The sequence below is a fragment of the Typopeltis vanoorti genome, chromosome 13, assembly GCF_054136105.1.
Source record: "Typopeltis vanoorti isolate ZY-2024b chromosome 13, IOZ_Tvanoo_1.0, whole genome shotgun sequence".
Taxonomy (NCBI): domain Eukaryota; kingdom Metazoa; phylum Arthropoda; class Arachnida; order Uropygi; family Thelyphonidae; genus Typopeltis; species Typopeltis vanoorti.
In genome coordinates, this window is record NC_143561.1 from 75,554,538 (window position 1) to 75,574,111 (window position 19,574).

General features: G+C 36.4%; 1 protein-coding gene across 1 annotated transcript in view; it reads left to right on the plus strand.

Moving 5' to 3' along the window:
• Positions 1-19,574, plus strand: part of LOC150100291 (intermembrane lipid transfer protein VPS13A-like) — a 254,905-nt gene that overhangs the window by 141,486 nt on the left and 93,845 nt on the right. The window contains exons 10-11 of the mRNA XM_090402628.1: positions 7,941-8,028; positions 14,370-14,487. Coding sequence (XP_090258754.1) covers positions 7,941-8,028; positions 14,370-14,487 — 206 coding nt within the window. The remainder of the gene's footprint in view (positions 1-7,940; positions 8,029-14,369; positions 14,488-19,574) is intronic.

Consider the following 19,574-nt stretch of genomic DNA (forward strand, 5'->3'; position numbering starts at 1 on the left):
CTGAGCTTTTTCAAAAGCCTCCAGAATATTTTGCCACCTTTGTGATATTTAATTTCTCTATTCATACCAAAGTCTTCCCATGACTTTTGTTTAGCTAGTTTTTCACAGTGTTTAGCTTTCTTATATTTGTCTGTGTATTCTCTAAGAGCAAAAGCTAACTTATTTGCCAAGAAGTTTAGATATGCTTTTTTCTTTTCCTTCACTGCCTCTTTAACTTCCTGTGTCCACCATGGGGGTTCTAATTTTTCCATCCTTACAGACAACCTCACCAGATGCCTCTCCTGAATTAATCAATGTTTTCTTCAGGATTTGCCACTGACATTCCAAGGTTTGATTCCTGTTCTCAGACTGTTTAATTTTTTTTTTTTTGAATGATTGTGTATTTTAGTCTACAGTTTACATCTGAGAGATGCTCAACTTTTATTCGCTTTAAAACTTTCTTATATGTTTTTGTTTTTCAGTATGAAATTCAATTTTATCCTGCTCAAGACTAAATGGTGATCACTTCCAATTTCAAATCCTCCGTACACTCTAGTGTCATGCACCAGTGGAAAAACATCACTATCAACAATAACATAATCAATGAGACTTTTCTTATTCCTTGCCTCTTCTCTCCATGTGAATTTGTGCATATTTTTATTTTGGAACATTGTGTTAATAATAACTAATCCATGTCCTCAACAGAAATCCAACAGGTATTTGCCATTATTATTAGCTTTACTCTTTTCTCCAAATTTTCCCAAAATATTTTTGTATTTCTGATAATCATTTCCTACTCTGCTATTTAGATCTCCAACAAGGACCAACTTTTCCTTTTTCATTGTGTCAGTTTTTTCTCTAAAGCCTCAAAAAATTCCTCCACTTCTACCTTAGGAAAACCTTCTGTGGGATCATAGGTACAAATAAGTCTCATTGTCCAATTCCCGTTTCTGATATTTACCCACATCACACTACTTGATATTGTTTGCCATTCAAGAAGATTAGCCTCGTATTTTGTGATCAACACTATAGCTACACCTTCTTTTCCCTGATTGTCATTGCCTGAATATTTATTGCTCAGAAAAATTTCACCGGATTTTGTCTTTTTTGTTTCAGTCACCCCTATTATGGTGATCTGGTACTTATCCAATTCCTCAGCTAGCTCCATTTCTTTACCATTCAGGCTTCTTATGTTGATAGTACTGATCTTGAACTCTGGTGACAAGTTAGTGTGTCTTTTAGGATTTGTTTTCAGTACCCAGTAGCTGACTTTTCACTATTTGTCGTGGATCCCTGGTGAAAACAACGGGGGCCTTGTTTAACCGGGTGACGCCACAACCTGCATGACATTCTGTCATGTCGTACCTTCATTTTTATATTTTGGTTTAATCCAATAAAAATACAATTTGGTCGGCTAAATCCCAAATTGGCAGCCCATACTTGTTCGTTCAGTATCCAGATAGATACCTAACAGGGTGTCCCACGAAATGGTGAGGATTGGACGTTAGGTCAGAAGCCCTGGTTGGTTCTCCACATTTCTTTAGAGGCGATGTGGAGGTCTCCTCTCAGTTATACAGCTTTGATCCTTAAGCACCCCCATTCAATAAATGAGGAGTGTATTTTTATCTTGATCTTCTCTTTCACATATAAGTAACAAAAGTATACACTCCTGACATTAGAAGTGATGGCATGTTACTTTTTTTTTATATTGATCACATACACAAAAGGTTGAGAGCCCTATCTGTAAAGTACAGCCCTATCTAAAAGTACAGATGAGCCAGTGCCTCATCTGTACTTTTAGAACAGCATGGACCATGAGAAAGCAAAGTTGACATTTGAGTAGGAGAGGCTTTATATTTCACTTTGCCTCCCTTCACACCCTCCAATAAGTACTACTTTTTCCAATTTTTTTTATGTCAGCTGCCTGCTCTAGTGAATCAGAAAATTCCTCCACTTCTTCCTTAGGATAGCTTTCTGCAGGACTATAGCCAGAAATAAGTTTCATGGTCCATTTCCCCACTTTGAAGTTTGCCCATATAACTCTACTCATCATGAAGAAGTTTATCTTCATGTTAGGTATTGAATGCTATTGCTACTCCTTTCTTTTCTTGATCATTATTGCCCAAATATAACATCCTATTCTTATTATTTAGAGAGAGAGATCTAACCTGTTTTTGTCTTCTATGTTTCAATGATACCAGTTACAGTATGTCTGCATTGTACTTTTCCAGTTCTTCTGCAAGCTCAGTTTCTTTTTCATTGATACTCCTTATATTAGTGATTGCTATCTTCAGTTCTTCTAATGCTGGATATGTGCTTCTTCTAGATGTTCAGCTTGAGCCTATTCCAGTAGCTCACTTTGGTTCCCAGTGGGGTCTTGTTTAACTGAGTGACTCTCCCAGCTGGTATGAAATCTCATCATGTTATTTCTGGTTTAAGGCCAACAGAGAGTACAATTTTGGTCAGCTAAGTTCCAAATTGCCATCCCATCCTTGTTCATTCAGTACCCAGTGGACACCTACTAATAAGGCACACGATGTGCCTTATTGATTGGGCATTAGGTCAGAGGCCCTGGACATCTCTCCACATTCCTTAAAGGTGATGTGGAGGTCTCCTACCAGTTATTCGGCTTTGGCCCTTAAACCACCCACTTCCAAATATATCTTTAGGTATTATTAAAGTAGACAAACCTACCTTTGGTACATAGCCAAACATTGCTTCACTGGGAGCCCTCTGAGTGGTAAGATTCATAAATTGGACAAACAATAGTGCCTTACTCTATTTACCTGTATTATTATCCTTCATCTATGTTGTTAATACATTTTCAATGGCCTGAGTTGCTTTTTTTATTTGAGAAAAATTCCTCCACTTCTACTAAGGTAGAAGTAGAGGAATTTTTTGAGTCTCTAGAGAAAGCTACTGACACAATGAAAAAGGAAAAGTTGGTCCTTATTGGGGATCTAAATAGCAGAGTAGGAAGTGATTGTCAGACATACAAAAATATTTTGGGAAAATTTAGAGAAAAGAGCAAAGCTAATAATAATGGCAAATACCTGTTGGATTTCTGCTCAGGACATGGACTGGTTATTACTAACACCATGTTTCAACATAAAAATGTGCACAAATTCACATGGAGGGAAGATGCAAGGAATAAGAAAAGTCTCATTGACTATGTTATTGTTGATAGTGATGTTTTCTCCCTGGTGCAGGACACCAGAGTGTACAGAGGATTTGAAATTGGAAGTGATCACTATTTAGTCTTGAGCAGGATAAAATTGAATTTCATATTGAAAAGAATAACATGTAAAAACATTTTAAAGCGAATAAAAGTTGAGCAGCTCTCAGATGTGAACTTTAGACTAAAATACACAAAGTTTATTGAAGAAAATATGAAAGAGTTTCAGAACAAGAACCAAACCTTAGAGATTCAGTGGCAAACCTTGAAGAAAACCCTGATTAATTCAGCCAGAGAGGCATGTGGTGAGGTTGTCTGCAAAGATAGTAAAATCAAAACTCCATAGTGGACACAGGAAGCTAAAGAGGCAGTGAAGGAAAAGAAGAAAGCATATCAAAAGTTCCTGGCAAATAAGTCAGCTTGTGCTCTTAGAGAATACAGACACAAATGTAAGAAAGCTAAACACTGTGTAAAACTAGCTAAACAAAAGTCATAGGAGGACTTTGGCAAGAAATAGAAAATAAATATCAAAAAGGTGGTATGATATTCTGGAGGTTGTTGAAGAAGCTTAGAAATGGAGGAAAGAATGCTGTAAAAGGAGTTAGAGATGATAAAGATGACATGAAAACGGAAGAAAAAGATATCCTTGAAGTATGGAGTATTACTTCGAAAAATTGCTAAATGAAACAAGCAGTGATAGCACAGTGGTAAAAAACACTCAAAAACACTAGAAATGGAGGAAAGAATGCTGTAAAAGGAGTTAGAGATGATAAAGATGACAGGAAAATGGAAGAAAAAGATATCCTTGAAGTATGGAGTATTACGTCGAAAAATTGCTAAATGAAACGAGCAGTGATAGCACAGTGGTAAAAAACACTCAGCAGGCATACAATCAGAAATACACATCCATACTTGAAGTAGAAAAAGCCATCAAAGGCTTGAAATGTGGAAAGGCAGCAGGAGTAGATATTATTCGGCCAGAAATGCTGAAGTATGGTAGTATAAAAGTCTTACAGTGGCTTTACTGCATAATTCAGACGGCCTGGACAGAGGGGCGAATTCCTGATGATCGGAGTAGAGCTTGGTACCCACATATAAAAAGGGGAAATAAAACTGAATGTGAGAATTACAGAGGTATTTCCCTACTGAGTGTTCCTGGCAAGATCTATGCAAGTATACTTGACAAACGGTTGAGAAGAATTGTGGAAGAAAAGCTTGGTGAAGAACAAGCTGGATTCAGGCCAAATAGAGGTTGTCAGGATCAGATCTTCACTTTACGACAAATAATCGAGAAAGCATGGGAATATAACAAAGATCTGTATTTAAGTTTTGTCGATTTGGAAAAGGCATATGACAAGGTGCCAAGAGAGAAGCTATTCAATACACTATAGTTATATGGTGTCAATGGGGCATTATATCAAACAATACTTAGTCTTTATTTGAGTTGCAAGTCAGCAGTTAGAATTGAAGGAAGTACAGGAAGATGGTTTAATGTTAAATCTGGTGTGAGACAAGGATGTACATTATCCCCTCTGTTATTCATTATCTATATGGATCACATTATGAAGGAAAGTGGTATTAAACCTGATATCAGAATTGGAGATGCTAATGTCAGCTCTTTGCTTTATGCAGACAATGTTATACTTCTAAATAAATCTGCTACAACTTTGCAAGGTTCCCTGACTAAATTGAATAACTGTTGTAATAGATGAAAATAGGTAGAATCGTTGAAAATGTCAACTGTGGTTTGAATGGAGAACCTGTGGAACAAGTAAACATTTCAGCTACTTAGGCATGATTTTTAGTGAAGATGGTAAATTAAATATAGAAATAGACAACAGAATCAACAAAGCTGGTATGGTAGGAAGTCAATTGAATAAATTCATATGGAATAAGAGAAAAATTAGTCGGAACCCTAAATTAGCTGTATAAAAGACAGTGTTCAAACCAATTTTAACTTATGGATCTGAGAGCTGGGTCAGAAGTAAAACACTTGACCAAAGACTAGAGACTGCAGATATGAGAGTCCTGAGAAAGATTAGAGGCGTGAACAGATGGCATCAATGGCAATATCATATTAAAAATGAGGATATTAGGAAAGAACTTAACATTGTCAGCATCCAGGAATGCGTTAGCAGAGCTAATCTCAGATGGTATGGTCACTTAAATAGAATGGGAGAGGAAAGATTAGCAAAACAAGTGTTCTCTGCCAGGTTGGCAGGAAAACGACCCAGAGGAAGACCAAGATATAGGTGGATTGATACGGTACAAAGTGTCCTTGACAATGAAATATAAGATCTGATAATGTTGGGTTCTTGGCAAGTAACAGACTGATTTGGAAGAAAATTGTAGATAGGAAGTTAGTAATGATGTAAATTTTTCATGTAGGACTATCATATCCTGTACACTCCTTGAGGGTACATGTCAGGAATTTGATGATGATATTTATTTTTATATACTTTAACTAGAACTCTCTTAGTTATTTTATAGAATATGTAGAATATTATTATTATTACATCACAGGGCATCTACTCTACAACTCTTCATCTACTCCACCAACCTTCATCATCTAACACCAACGCCATCTATTACCAACTACCACCACTAGTACTCTCACAGACAATCATGAACATCCACACCTAACGCGGGATTTGAACCCGCAGCCTTTTGGCTCGAGAGCAGATACACTAACCACTCGTCCAAGCAGGCTGGCTATATATAAATAGCATTCTTATTTTATACTTTAACTAGAATAACCTGTTATTCTATAGGATAACTGAATTATATATTTCATCAGTGTATATCATACCGGTGTAAATGATGCTATGCATTATGTAGAAGGGAGGCAAAATGTGTTGATTGGGTTAGATGTTAAAGACTGTACAGTCTTATTAGCATTTAATCCAATCACAATCACCTTGATTGGGTTACATGTACAGTCACCTTGTATTTTTATGCAATGTGTACAACAGTTAGCTATGCCCAACACCTGGGTTATTTAATGAAGATCTTACACCGAGTTGTGTTCCTAAGGGTGGAAAGAAGGCAAAATACTCCCACTCCATAAGCATGGTTCTAGGACAGAAGTTTCCAATTATAGACCAATCTGTATAACTGTAATTATAGTCAAGATGTTGGAGAGAGATTAGTTAGGTATAGAATACAAGATTGGGTTGATGGATAGTATTCTTCATGATGGTCATCATGGATTTGTAAAGGATTGGTCTTATTTTTGAAAATTACTTGATTTTATGATAAGATAACGAGTGTGTTAGATAAGGGAGAATCATATACAGTGATATTCTTGGACTTTGCAAAAGTACTAGCTTCAGAGGATGGGAATGGATAGCATATTGGCTTTCTGAACAATCTCACAGGTTGTGTATGAGGAAGCAGTGTCTCAAAAAAAAGGAGAGTAATGAGTGGCATGCCCCACGGTTATCTTCTTTGGGCCTCTGCTATTTATAAATGATATATCGTGTGGATTGACTAGAGATCTTTAGTTGTTTGCTGATTATGCAAACTTGGAGAGAATTATAAGTAGTAATAATTTCCAATTATTACTACTTATAATAGTAATAATTGGAAATTATTACTATTATAATATTACTACTACTTATAATAATAGTAATAATTTCCAAGCCAAAAGTTGATTCAAATCTTCCTGAAGGAAGATTTGAATCAACTTTTGGCTTGGAAAGATGACTGGAGTTGTAGTTTTAATATTAATAAGTGCAAGATGTTGCATTTTGGAGTGCAGAAGTATAAGGTTATGTGATATATTTATGGCACTGTATTGCAGGAAGTGGATGAGATTCAAGATCTGGGAGTGATGGTTGACAGGTGACTATAGTTTAGAGGCATATTGCAAGTGTTGCAAAGATTGTACGTTATATTATTATTATTACGTGACACCTCCGGGAAGTCCAAAGCCTCATTGGAGGGGGGGGGAGCACCTACTCTACAACTCTCCACCACTCAATCCATCAACTACAACTAACTGCAACTACACCAACGCCATCTACTAACCACCACTAGTATTTCCACAGACAATCACAAACCATGCCCATGGTGGGATTTGAACCTGCAGTCTCTTGGCTGGAGAGTGGATACGCTAATCACTCGGCCAACCAGGCTGGCACTATACCGACCTGGTTGGCCAAGCATATTGCCACTATGATAAGAGATTTAGGGATAAGTAAGTGATTGTGCCACTGTATAAAGCACTGTCAGACCCCACTTGGACTTTTGTGCTCAGATTTGGTAACCTAATTTTCATTGTGATGTATTGACATTGGAGAGGGTCAGAGATGAGTGACCATATGAGGGCTCTGGAATGTTGGCTATGGAGAAGAGGTTGAAGGAATGTGGATTTCAGAGTTTGGTTGGAGGAAGAAAAGATGTATCTACATATAGACTCATTAGCTATCACTGTCCTCCTCATCAGTTCTCTCTATCATAGCGTAGTAGGAGACTTGCAGTCTTCACCTTCTCGCTCTTCTAACAACTTCTTTACATCCTTCCTCATAGAATGCTTCTAGCCTCTCAAATCATTTGTACTAACCAAGACGATCACTTACCTTTTTTTTGCATCCAGATGGCATGGCTAATATTGTGAATTTTTGCTCCTGGGAAACACGATTTTGTCATACTTTCATTAAGTATTCCCCTGATTATTGTCTCCATACAAATTTTCTTCTTAACTTGTTTTATAATATATATGATAATATGATGTATTTGAGAGATTTTTTTCTTTATTAAAAAAAAAGTGTGTTTTTCTTTTCAGAGTGAAGTTGTGTCTACTATGATAGCTCAAGCATATGATAAATTTCATTTGGAGATCCAGGATGTTGAAATTCTTCTTTCTTTTCCTAGTATGTGAATTTATTTCAAAGCAATTTGTTTTAATTAAAGTGATTATATATCTAAATATATATCAATTTTAATGCTCATAATTTTTTCCCTTTATAAAATACTGATTTGATGTCAGTTTTTTTTAGCTTGCCAACCTGTTTCTGATGCAAGTACAGTAAAACCTCATTTTATGAACTTGTTTTCATTTTATGAATATTTCATATAACGAAAAGTTTATAATGCTAAACTATTTTACCATTATAATTAATGTAAAATAAATTAATCCGTTCCACATGAAAAATTTTATTTTCACCTGTTATCATAATTAAAATAAAAAAAATAAAAATAGGAATATAAAACTTTTGCAGTTCTTTCAGCTCCTCAGTTGTAAGCTCTCTTTGATGATCTTCCACCAACTCTTCTACATTAGCATTGTCCACTTCTAATCCCATGGATCTGCCCAGACACAAAATGAAATTTTGTGTCTGGGCAGATCTGTATCAAAATCTATCAAAATTTATCAAAATCTGTACCTGTCACACACACACACACACTCAGGCCACAATTTTTTTCTAGGCTGAGTTCATAGTTTCAAAGGAACTTCCCCATGCATTATTTTAAGCCTCAAACAATGCAAGATGTTAAAGTGCTTTTTCCAAAAGTCCCTGAAGATCAGATGTCACTTTGAAACAAAGCCTTTGTATAAAGTTTTTTGAAATCACCTGCTGATCCATGGGTTGGATAAGAGGAGTGGTATTAGGAGGTAGAAATTTGACATTTATAAAGTTGTGCTTGCCCAAATCATCCTCCAAGCCTGTGGAGTGAGCAGGAGCATTGTCCAGCACAAGAAGTGCTTTCAAAGGTAGATTGTTCTTTTCAAGATAGTTTTTTTATGCAGGAGAGTGGGGGGAACAAAAACTTCATGCATGCACTCTATAAAAAAACTGCCTTGTTAACCAAGACTTACTCTTAGGTCTCCACATCAAATCTAGTTTACTTTTTATTATGTTGTTTGATTTAAACACTCTGGGATTTTCTGAGTGAAACACTAACAAAGGTTTAATTTTATAGTCACCACTAGAATTACCAACACAACAAGAGAGTTAACCATTCCTTCATTGGTTTGTGTCCTGGCAGTGCTTTTTCTTCTTGTGTGATATAAGTTCACTTAGGCATCTTTTTCCAGAAAAGTCTTGTCTCATCACAATTAAACACTTGCTGAGGAATAAATCCCTCCATCCCTCCATAAGTTTTAAATTCATCCACAAATTGATTTGCAGCCTCTTTGTTAGCACTGGCAGCCTCTCCATGCCTTACTACACTATGGATCCCAGTTCTCTTTTTAAAATGCTCAAACCATCCTACTACTAACTTTAAAATCATTACTGTCGGCACTGGATCCCGGGGACCACTATGTAGTTGCTTATTGTTATCACAAATTATTGTTTCCTAAATACTGTCACTTGCCATTTATTTATCATTAATCCACACTAACAAACGTTTCTCCATTTCCTCAACAGCTTGAGATCTTTTAGGATACAAAGTTTTCATTCCTTTTGCCACATCAGCCTTTTTAATCTCATCTCTATTTTTAATAATAGTACAGATTGCCAATTTTACCATGTTATAATCTTTAGAAAGCTTAGAAATAAGAGTTCCATTTTCCCATTTAGCTATAAAGGAAGTTCTTTCTTGAGTTCATTATCTGTAGTTTGCTACAGATAATGCCGGCTCACTTGAGTGTCAGTGCGTTCGTAAAATAAACAATGTTTGCCAATCGGTACAATTATTTTTCAATCGAATAGTTTGTTAAACAATTTGTTCATAATTGAGTCATTCATATAAGAAGGTTTTACTGTACTCTAAATATTTATAAAGTGTTCTTTATCTAATATTTAAAATCTGTATATATCTAGTATATATAATTATCTGTAACAAATTATACTAAACAGGTTAATGTCTTCACTATAGCATTGCCATTATTAATTTTCAAGTGATTTTGGAGGCTCTTTATAATTTGGGGTGTGGTGGGCTGGGTTGATGTGTACTTGATAAATTTATTGGGTATTTCCTAACTGATTTATTCAAGAATTATTATTACTACTACTACATGACACCTCCAAGTAGTACAAGGACTGATTGCAAGACTGCACTCCCCATCCCACTGTCTACACTGTAAGCCAGCCTGGTTGGCCGAGTGGTTAACATATCTGCTCTCCAGCCAAAAGGCTGTGGGTTCGAATTCCGCCATGGGCATGAATGTTTGTGATTGTCTGTGAAAATACTAGTGAATGGTGGGCAGTAGATGGCATTGGTGTAGATGATAATGATGGTAGCTGTGGATTGTTGTAGTTGGTGGATTGAGTGGTGGAGACGTAGAGTTATAGAGTAGGTGCCCTCCGATAAATCTTTGGACTCCTTGGAGGTGTCACATAATAATAATAATATGCACTATTATCCACCTACCCACACATCTGTACACTGTATCACCAACAGCCAAGTAATGGTATTTTGTTTATTAATTGCATTTCTTTTCTGGCCATTTGCCTGTATTTGGGATGAAAAAAAAACTAGAGTTTTCAGTAGAAGAAACATCTCTCCTTATAAGATCAGTTAACACCTTTAATTTAAAAAATTCCCATATAAAGAGTTCTTTCATCATGATGAGAATTGAACTCGAGTCTTTTCTGATTGAAATATGCAGTTTACCATTGTCCTTCCAACTGTGCTGTGGAGGCATAATTTGGAATCTATGGAATGATTGAAAAAAGGCATGGAATGATTTACCCTATAGTTATGTGTGTGTGTGCGCGTGCACACACACATGTATTTTCATTGTGTGTGTGTGTGGGGGATGTTATCATGGTATTACATGAAAAGTTTATACTACTACAGACTTCCTGTTGACAATTTTCCTTCAAATCTGTTATCTGTCAGTACTTTAGTATCATAAAATTTTATATTTCAGTCTGCTAAGGCAATTCTGCCCATACTAGGAAAGAAGTTTTGACCATCAGCATTGGGAAGAGAGATGGTTGACTATCATATTATTGCCGGCCTGGTTGGCTGAGAGGTTAGCATACCCTCTCTCCAATCATCAGGTCACAGGTTTGAATCCTGCTGTGGGCATGGATGTTTGTGACTTCTTTAGATGGGAGATAAATTTCATCACCTGGTATGAAACCACTTCCCTGCTTATTGGAGGCCTGAAGTATCTTGAAAAAGTTCCATGTTCGGTCTCAAGAGCAGAGTTTCTGGACTATGTAAAAATTATAAAAAAATATATAAAATTGATAAAAATGGAAAAAAAAACATCCTTAGCTCACCCACAGTACCAGTGTACTATAGGTTTACTAATAACCTTTTGTGGGTGGGAACCACATAAAAGAGAGGGAGAGAGAAGGTAAACATCTAGCAAAAAAATCTTTAGAATCACGTGATGACAGATTAACTCTTTGAACAGGGAATCCAAGAGTATATTTCAAGAGCAATCAGACCAATGCACATTGTATGAGAATTAAATTAATTTTCAAAATATTTGTTTTCAGCAAACTGCTGTGAATTGTACTTGTTCTAGAAGTGAACATGCTTTTCTTCTATATATCTCTGTACTGCACCATCAAGATTCTATACTAAATAGGATATTGCTGTACTTGAAAGGTGTGTGTATCCACTGAGGTAGCTTTGCATTAGGAACACCCTCCCAGGTTTACATATTCAGCTACTATGAAGGGACACACCTATCCTCTGTATGTAATCAATAAACAGTAATGGGGAAAAAAGGGGAAGAAAACTTCCAACATCTTTCTCTAAATCCAGAGTAATTTAATAATAAGGTGGTACACCTTTTGGCAACTTGTATAGGTAAATATGACTTCTCCATTGCTTCTGCCTTAGTATCACTGCCTCTGGGTCTGGCTCCCACTGACGGGACCTCAATAAAGGTCAAAACTGGTCTGGATAGTGGACCTTCCCTTGATGCATAGCATTGTGTGTGTCCACGAGGAGATGTGCTTTGCATGGTGGGAGATGCTGAGACTAGGAGTGATGAGAGCTCAGTCCTGAAGATACTTCAGGCGCAAACTTTGTTTGCTTACACTTGGATAAAGGATTAAACTAAATTTATTATAATAATGGGGAAACATGAAGACATAAGCCAATTTAATTGTGGGCAGATAGGTGGGGACCTGGAGGGAAGGTGTCAGTATTTTGGAAACAGCTGCACTTGTTGGTTGCTCCCATACATATCAAGGTTTACCAGGACAGGATTAACCATGAACAGATATCCAGCAGAAGGGTTCACATTGGTTGGCCACTTGTGGTTGATCCTAAACACGAGCATCAGGTGTCATGACTGGTTCTCAGCAATGACATGCAATAGTCACACAGTTCATTCTACCAGTACAACACTGGGGTAGCTTGACCTATTTCCACATGCATTATACACCATACCTAGCTTCGCCTGGAGTTCTAGCTGAAGACCATGAAAGGTACTCATGATGATGGTCAGACATTGCAAACAAGGCCTCACATGGGCCAAGGTATGTCAACAATGGACCCTTGACAGATGGAAAAAGGTCATCTGGCATGATGAGTCATATTTCCTGCTGCACTATGCTGATGGCCAGCACATTTGGCATTAACAGCATGAAACCCTATCTCCTGGTTGCACAGTTGGAGTTCAACAGGCTGGTGGTGGTGTTATGGTCTTTGTAGCTTTTTCCTAGCACACCCTAGGTCTATTAGTTATTATCTGACAAACACTGAATGGTGAATGCTACAGGGACCTGTTAGCCGACCATCTCCATTCATATCAGCAGAAGGTCTATCCTGACCACAGTGCCATCTTTCAGCAGGACAAAAGCACCTTGTCATTGGGCTCGTACAACTACCGAGTGGTTGGAGGAACACAACAATGAATTTGCCACATTGCCTTGGCCCCCAAACTTCCCTGACTGTAACCCAATTGAACATGTGTGGGATATGCTAGAACAGCATTTGAGAACTGCTGATCCTCCTCCATGGAATTAGCATGAACTGATGGAGTTGTGGTAGTGGACGTGGGTCGAGTTATGCATGGATGTTCAACTCCTTGTGGAATCTGTTCCAAGGCGTATGTGAGCCATGATTGCACAGAGAGGTAGACCAATGCATTATTAGGTGGGTGTTCCTAATGCAAAGCTAACTCAGTGTGTATATACAGGGTGTTCGGGATAAATTTGACAGTTTCGTAAGGAAAAAGAAAATCTTCTTTGTATCTATTAAATTTAATGAATTGACAAAAAAACATTACAGGCAGAGTTAATTACAATACTATCAACAAGATTTACTCAAAATAACCACCATTAGCATCGATCACAGCTTCAATTCTGCTTCGGAACCTCGAACAAGCTGATGCTACAGTCTCCCTGGGAAGGGCCGCAAAAACTGTTTTAATTTTATCCATTAACTGGGCTTTTGTATTACTGGAAGTGCGATTGGTGTCTTTTTCAACTGCGCCCCATACAAAATAATCCATGGGGTTAAGGTCTGGGGAGTTTGGAGGCCAAACATTTGGACTGGTGAAGTCGTAGAAATTTTCAGACAACCATTTTTGACTTTTCCCAGAGGTGTGGCAAGGGGCCGAATCCTGCTGCCATACATACGGCCTACCATTGGCTACCCTTGTTATCCAGGGCTTGACTACAGTTAGCAACTCCACGAACAAAGCCCGAATTCCAATGCCAGGGTTCTTCAACACCTGTTCCTGCAGATTTGCGAGGAATTCTGCTGTACGAACGCAATCAGATCGTCTGCTAGGGATCTTTCTTCTTGCTACATCCTCGTAGTCACCATTGCAAGTCTCTAGTTCATGCCTGATTGTTTTTACTGTATTCAGGGAGCATTGGGCAGCAGTCGTAATATCCTTATTTTGATGGCGGGCACGAATCATCATGATACAAGTTATTCTCTTCCATGATTCAGGTGGGTTCCAGCTATCCATCCTTTCTGACATCTTGTATATGAATGAAGAAGGGTCCAAACTTTTAAATGAAGAGAAGTGTGTGTTAATACATGTAACTTACGGAAAAATATAATTAATTATAAATATGTCAAATTTATCCCGAACACCCTGTATATGTATATTTCCACCTTTCAGTAAGTATCCTTCTTGCTTAGTAGTAGTAGTGTAGACAATGTTATATTTCAAAATCCTTTTAAAATCTGTTTCAGAATACTAAAGTTTAAAAAGGTTGGCTTTCTTGTTGATCATTTCACTATATAAAATATAACCAAATATTTGAAATTCCATCTTTTAAACAAAAAATTAAAAATTGTTTTAATTTTTACATCTTTTCATTCGAACTTTTTACTGTTACAGATACTAACTGGATGATGGTAAGTGGGAAAGATGAAAATGTTTTACATCTGTTACATCCTACCAAAATTAATATTCAGTTGCACAAATCAATCATTTCTGATGATCCTAGAATGCCTCGGTAAGTTGAGGTTTTAATCATTAAAACTTGTCGGTCAGTTTTATCCATCTGTGCAAATGATGATGTAATCTTTTTTCTTTTCTTTTCTTTTTTTTTTAATTCATATTAAACTTTTCATGGCTGTGTGAAGTTTATAATTGATTAGCAAAAGTAATGAAACCCTCTTAGAAGATAGTTGCCAGTTGTTATTTCATTGTTTTGCTATCTCACAGAACATAACTCTTCAAGTGGTTTCATGAGTTTGGGGATGAAAAATATCTAGGTAATTTGAGTCATACTGTTTGTAGTGCAGTACAGTGTACATCATACTGTAGTATCTTTGACACTTACTTGGAAGAAACAGAAATTCCAAATATTAAATTCCAAACTATATTTTCTTTTAGTATTAGAATTAACTGAAACCATTCAGCCTAATCATTCAGCGGGTTGTTGAATGATTTTCTGCTGCTCAGATCTTTGTTGAAGATTCTTATATATTTTTAATGCATTCTCTTCTTATGTTTTGACTTATCTGCTCGTTTGCTAGGAATTGTTACTACTTGTTTTAGGTTTAGCTTCTCATAGAGAAGTATTGGCTTTTTTACTCATCGTTAAACTTTGTGTAATCATGTATCCACCTTTTGTTTATGCAGAAGAACATGAACACATTGTCTTCAAGTAGAAAATCGGGCATTTTTGATCCTTAAAGAAAAGTTTGAAGCCTACTCAGCTACGGAATAATGGTTATCATAATTAAAACTTCCTCAATGTTATCTGGAGAACCATTTATTAGAAATATCAAAATGAAGCTTAGCCTGTTTAGAATATGCAGATTAATAATCAGTCCATAAATTCTTCATATTGCTACTGTTCATTATGATATGCATCATCTGTGCAACAGCAGAAAATTAGATATTGAGAGGTGGTCGTTTTTGTTGTTCATGTGTGTGTGAGCATGTGCGTGCATGTGTGCTTGTGCATATGATGCTGTTTATGAATCTGCAATAATATGAATTGCTTTAGTTGCATTATCTGAACCAACACTGCCACTACTGTAAATTATTCTTATATATTGGCAAGTTTAAAGGTTACATGTTTAGCATTTATTGCAAAGAAACATTCTAATTGAGGAAAAATTTCCATCTGATATAATTGTGAAATTATGTCAAGTAGATATTTTAATTTTTTTACATTAAAATTTATTATTAACTCTAGATTCTTCACTTGGGAAGCAAAATTGAATAAACAGTAGGTAGGCACTGCAAGCCTTTCTAAAACTCAAAATAATGCTACATTACATAATCATTGCATTTCCAGACTGTGGTACATGTATTGAATGAAATAATGTTTATCTAACCTCTTATGTCATACTGTTTGCAGTACAGTACAATATACATTGTAAGCTTGCGGCATCGGACATTAACTCATGAATAAATGTCTGTGGTTAACCTAGTGGCTGTGCACTTCGCAACCATATGTCTGGGGAAGGAGTGTCCTAGGTTCGATTCCCGTCGGAGACGTGAGGAGCTGAACGATCTTCCTCAGCTTAAGTCTGAGCTTTTTAGGGTCGCCTCCTGGCCCAAAAACACAGTTAGCAAACTTAAGCCCTTCCATGTTAAAACACCTAGGATCTATGGAGCACCAAAAATTCACAAACAAGGTACACCCTTATGCCCAATTGTGGACAGTATAAATAGTCCCACATACAAACTGGCTAGACATTTAGAGAAGCTATTAGCCACTCTCATAAACAATTCTCCCTTCTTTGTCAAAAATTCAGCCCACCTAAAAAGCTCAGACTTAATAGTAAGCTTTGATATCACCTCACTATTCACAAATGTACCACTAATAGAAACTCACAATCTACTGAAGTCATACTTCCCCCCTGATATATTTGAACTATTCAAATTCACAATACATGCAGGATATTTCACATGGAAAGGGAAAATATACAAACAAATAGATGGGACAGCCATGGGCTTTCCCCCCCCCCCCAGCCAACTTTTACATGGAACACCTGGAAAAACTAGCAATCAATACAGCCACTCTCAAACCAACACTTTGGCTATGCTATGTTGATGATGTGCTTTCTATTTGGCCACATGGCCCAGAGACATTAGAAACATTCTTAGTGCATTTACATAGCCAACATCCAAAAATCCACTTTACAATGGAACTGGAAGCTAATAACTGTCTGCCCTTCCTGGATACACTTATCACACGTCTTCCAGATGGTTCTTTATCATTTTCAGTTTTTAGAAAACCCACACATACAAGGAGATACTTACACAAACAATCACACCATCGTCCTTCTCAACAATATGGCATTTTAAAAATGCTAACCCATAGAGTGAGAGCAATCTGTTCCAATGACAATGCTCTTGCTGCTGAACTGGCTCACCTATGCCACACCTTCTTGGCCAATGGCTATAATCCACATAAGATAAACAAAATACTAAACGCTCCTAAGAAACCCTTCCCACCATCCACCACATAGAACTACAACAAAAAACAGTCACATAAAACAGTCACCATCCCATACATTAAAGGCACATCCGAAAAGATTTCAAGAATTCTTAATAAACATAAACTATGCACTACATTCAGACCATGTAGCAAATTAGCAACCCTTATCCACTCACCCAAGGACAGCATTCCCCTTTATCACATCCAGGAGTCTACCAAGTACACTGCTCATGTAATCAAGCCTACTACAGTCAAACAGGAAGAATTGTGAACATCTGCATCAGCGAACACAAAAGATACATCCGGAATCATCACTATGACAAGTCGGGCCTAGCAGACCATGCTCTGGATACCCCTGCACACAGGATCAACTGGAAAAACTCAAAAGTACTACACAGAAGCTCTTACAAGTCAGAGAGATTGTTCTTAGAGGGGACAGAAGCCCTGAAACACACTCCAAATCTCAACAAACATAGCTGTATTAACTTGCCTAAGATCTGGGAGATAGTCATCTTAAGAAAAAACTAGTTTTGTTTTTTTTTTTTTTAGGACTCTTGTCTTATGTGATAGCTGCATTTTTTTTTTTTTTTTTCTCTGATACAGGGCACCAAAAATCAGGACTCTAGTTTTTGTGTTGCTGTTACAATTTTGTTTAACTAGTCTGTTGATTACACCATGTTGTTATCAACGGACGCATATTGACAAACTGTGTTTTTGTGCTCTGAAGATGCTGGTTATAACACCAGCGAAATATCAGCAATAAGTTAATAAATTAATTATTTACTTAGTTTCTGTGTTCTAATATATACCGTTAAAAAATAAACAACATGTTCGACGAACACATAAGTCTGTCCACACGTTTAGCAATAAAGTGAGAGAAAATAGATTGAGGTGGGCCAGCCATGTGTGGAGAAGAGCAGTAGATCACCCAATTCAGAGAGTCACAAATGGAAGTGAAGGGTAAGAGAAGCAAAGGAAGAACAAGGAAAAATTGGTGGGAAAACATTAAAAGAGATATGGAAGAAGTTGGAGTGGAAAGGAGGGATGCCCAAGTTAGAAATAAGTGGAAGAAAATTTTCCTAGCTGCAGATTCCAGGACTACCTGGCACTAAAATGCTGAAAAGAAGTAGTTAGATGTCTTTTTTGTAACATATGATTTTAATGTTTTAAAAGTTAATTAATAATTAAAATTTGCATTATTTTCTGCAGTTATTGATAAGCACACACAGACTATATGTCATTCTTTTTTTTTTTTTATATCATGTATAAAAAAAATGTTTGCTTGTTGGATTCTGTTATAAGAATTGAATCCTTGAAATTTGGAAACAGACCCTAAAAAATGAAATAGAGAAAAAATATTAAAAAACAATTTTTAGATTTGAAAACTGTTTATAAAAATAATTAAATTGATGATTCAAATAGTGCCAGGTAAGTAGATTTTATTCTCCTCGAAAGTCAGATTTTAACTTTGCATCTCAGAAAAATTGATTGTAGAGCTTTGATATTACAGGTAGCAATTTGTCATGCTCTACCTGTTGGCTCTGTAATTATTAGTAGTCACTGAAAGTTCTGCTTTTGGTGATTGCTATGGGTGAAGACCGTTCCTCCTGATTTCCAGAAGTAGGACTAAAACAGCACTGCCTAATCCCTTTTGGGAATAAAATGTGTTAGAGGAGGACATGCATGCATGCTGTATATTATCTCAAATTTCTGTTAAAAACTTGAGTGGTTGTAAAAAGTAATGGCATTGAATTTAATTTTGAATACATTATTTATTTATTTATTTGCTTTACATTTGAAATGTAGCATAGCATTAATCCTGAGATGCAGTAGGTAGAAATTAAAGTGTCAAACATAAAATCAAAAAGCACTTTGACCATAAGGTACAAGTTACATTTTCTGTTATATCTTTTCATGAACATAATGTTATTTCAGTTGGAGCTTTTACCACCCATTATCTAATGAAAAAAAATCCTTAGCTCATTAAAAACAAAGCACAACTCATTGAAATACCCATTGAACTATACAGCATTTTATACTCCTTGGTGTATAAAATGCTTTTTTTTTTGAGCAAAGTAAAGTGCTGTACTGAGGACAATCTAAATCATCCATAGAAAGTCTCCCTTCTGTGGATAACTTCTGTAGAAGGGAGGCTCCTTCATTAAAAAGTCTAAAAACTTGTTTAATCACTTCTGCACTCACAGGTGATTTTTCCTTGTTCATTAAAAATTATATGCATTTTGAAATCATAAAAAAATTCAACCCCCCCCATTCTAGATGTATTCAAATTTGAATTATTCAAATTTACCATACACTTGGTTTATTTTTTGTGGAAAGGAAAAATATACAAACCAGCTTATATATAAAAATATACAAGCCAGCCTGGTTGACATTAATCACTCATGATTAGCATCCCTATTATCTGATCAATATGCTGCAAGTTCAAATCTTGCTGTGGGCATGGATGTTTTGTGATTGTCCTTAGGTGGGAGATAAATTTTGCCATACAGTGTGAGACCACCATCCTGCTTACTTGGAGGTATGAAGTGACTTCTGAAAATGTAAAAATAAATTTTAAAAATAACAAATAATTTAAAAATTGTTAATTTTTTGCTGATGATGGATACTGACAACTTTTTATG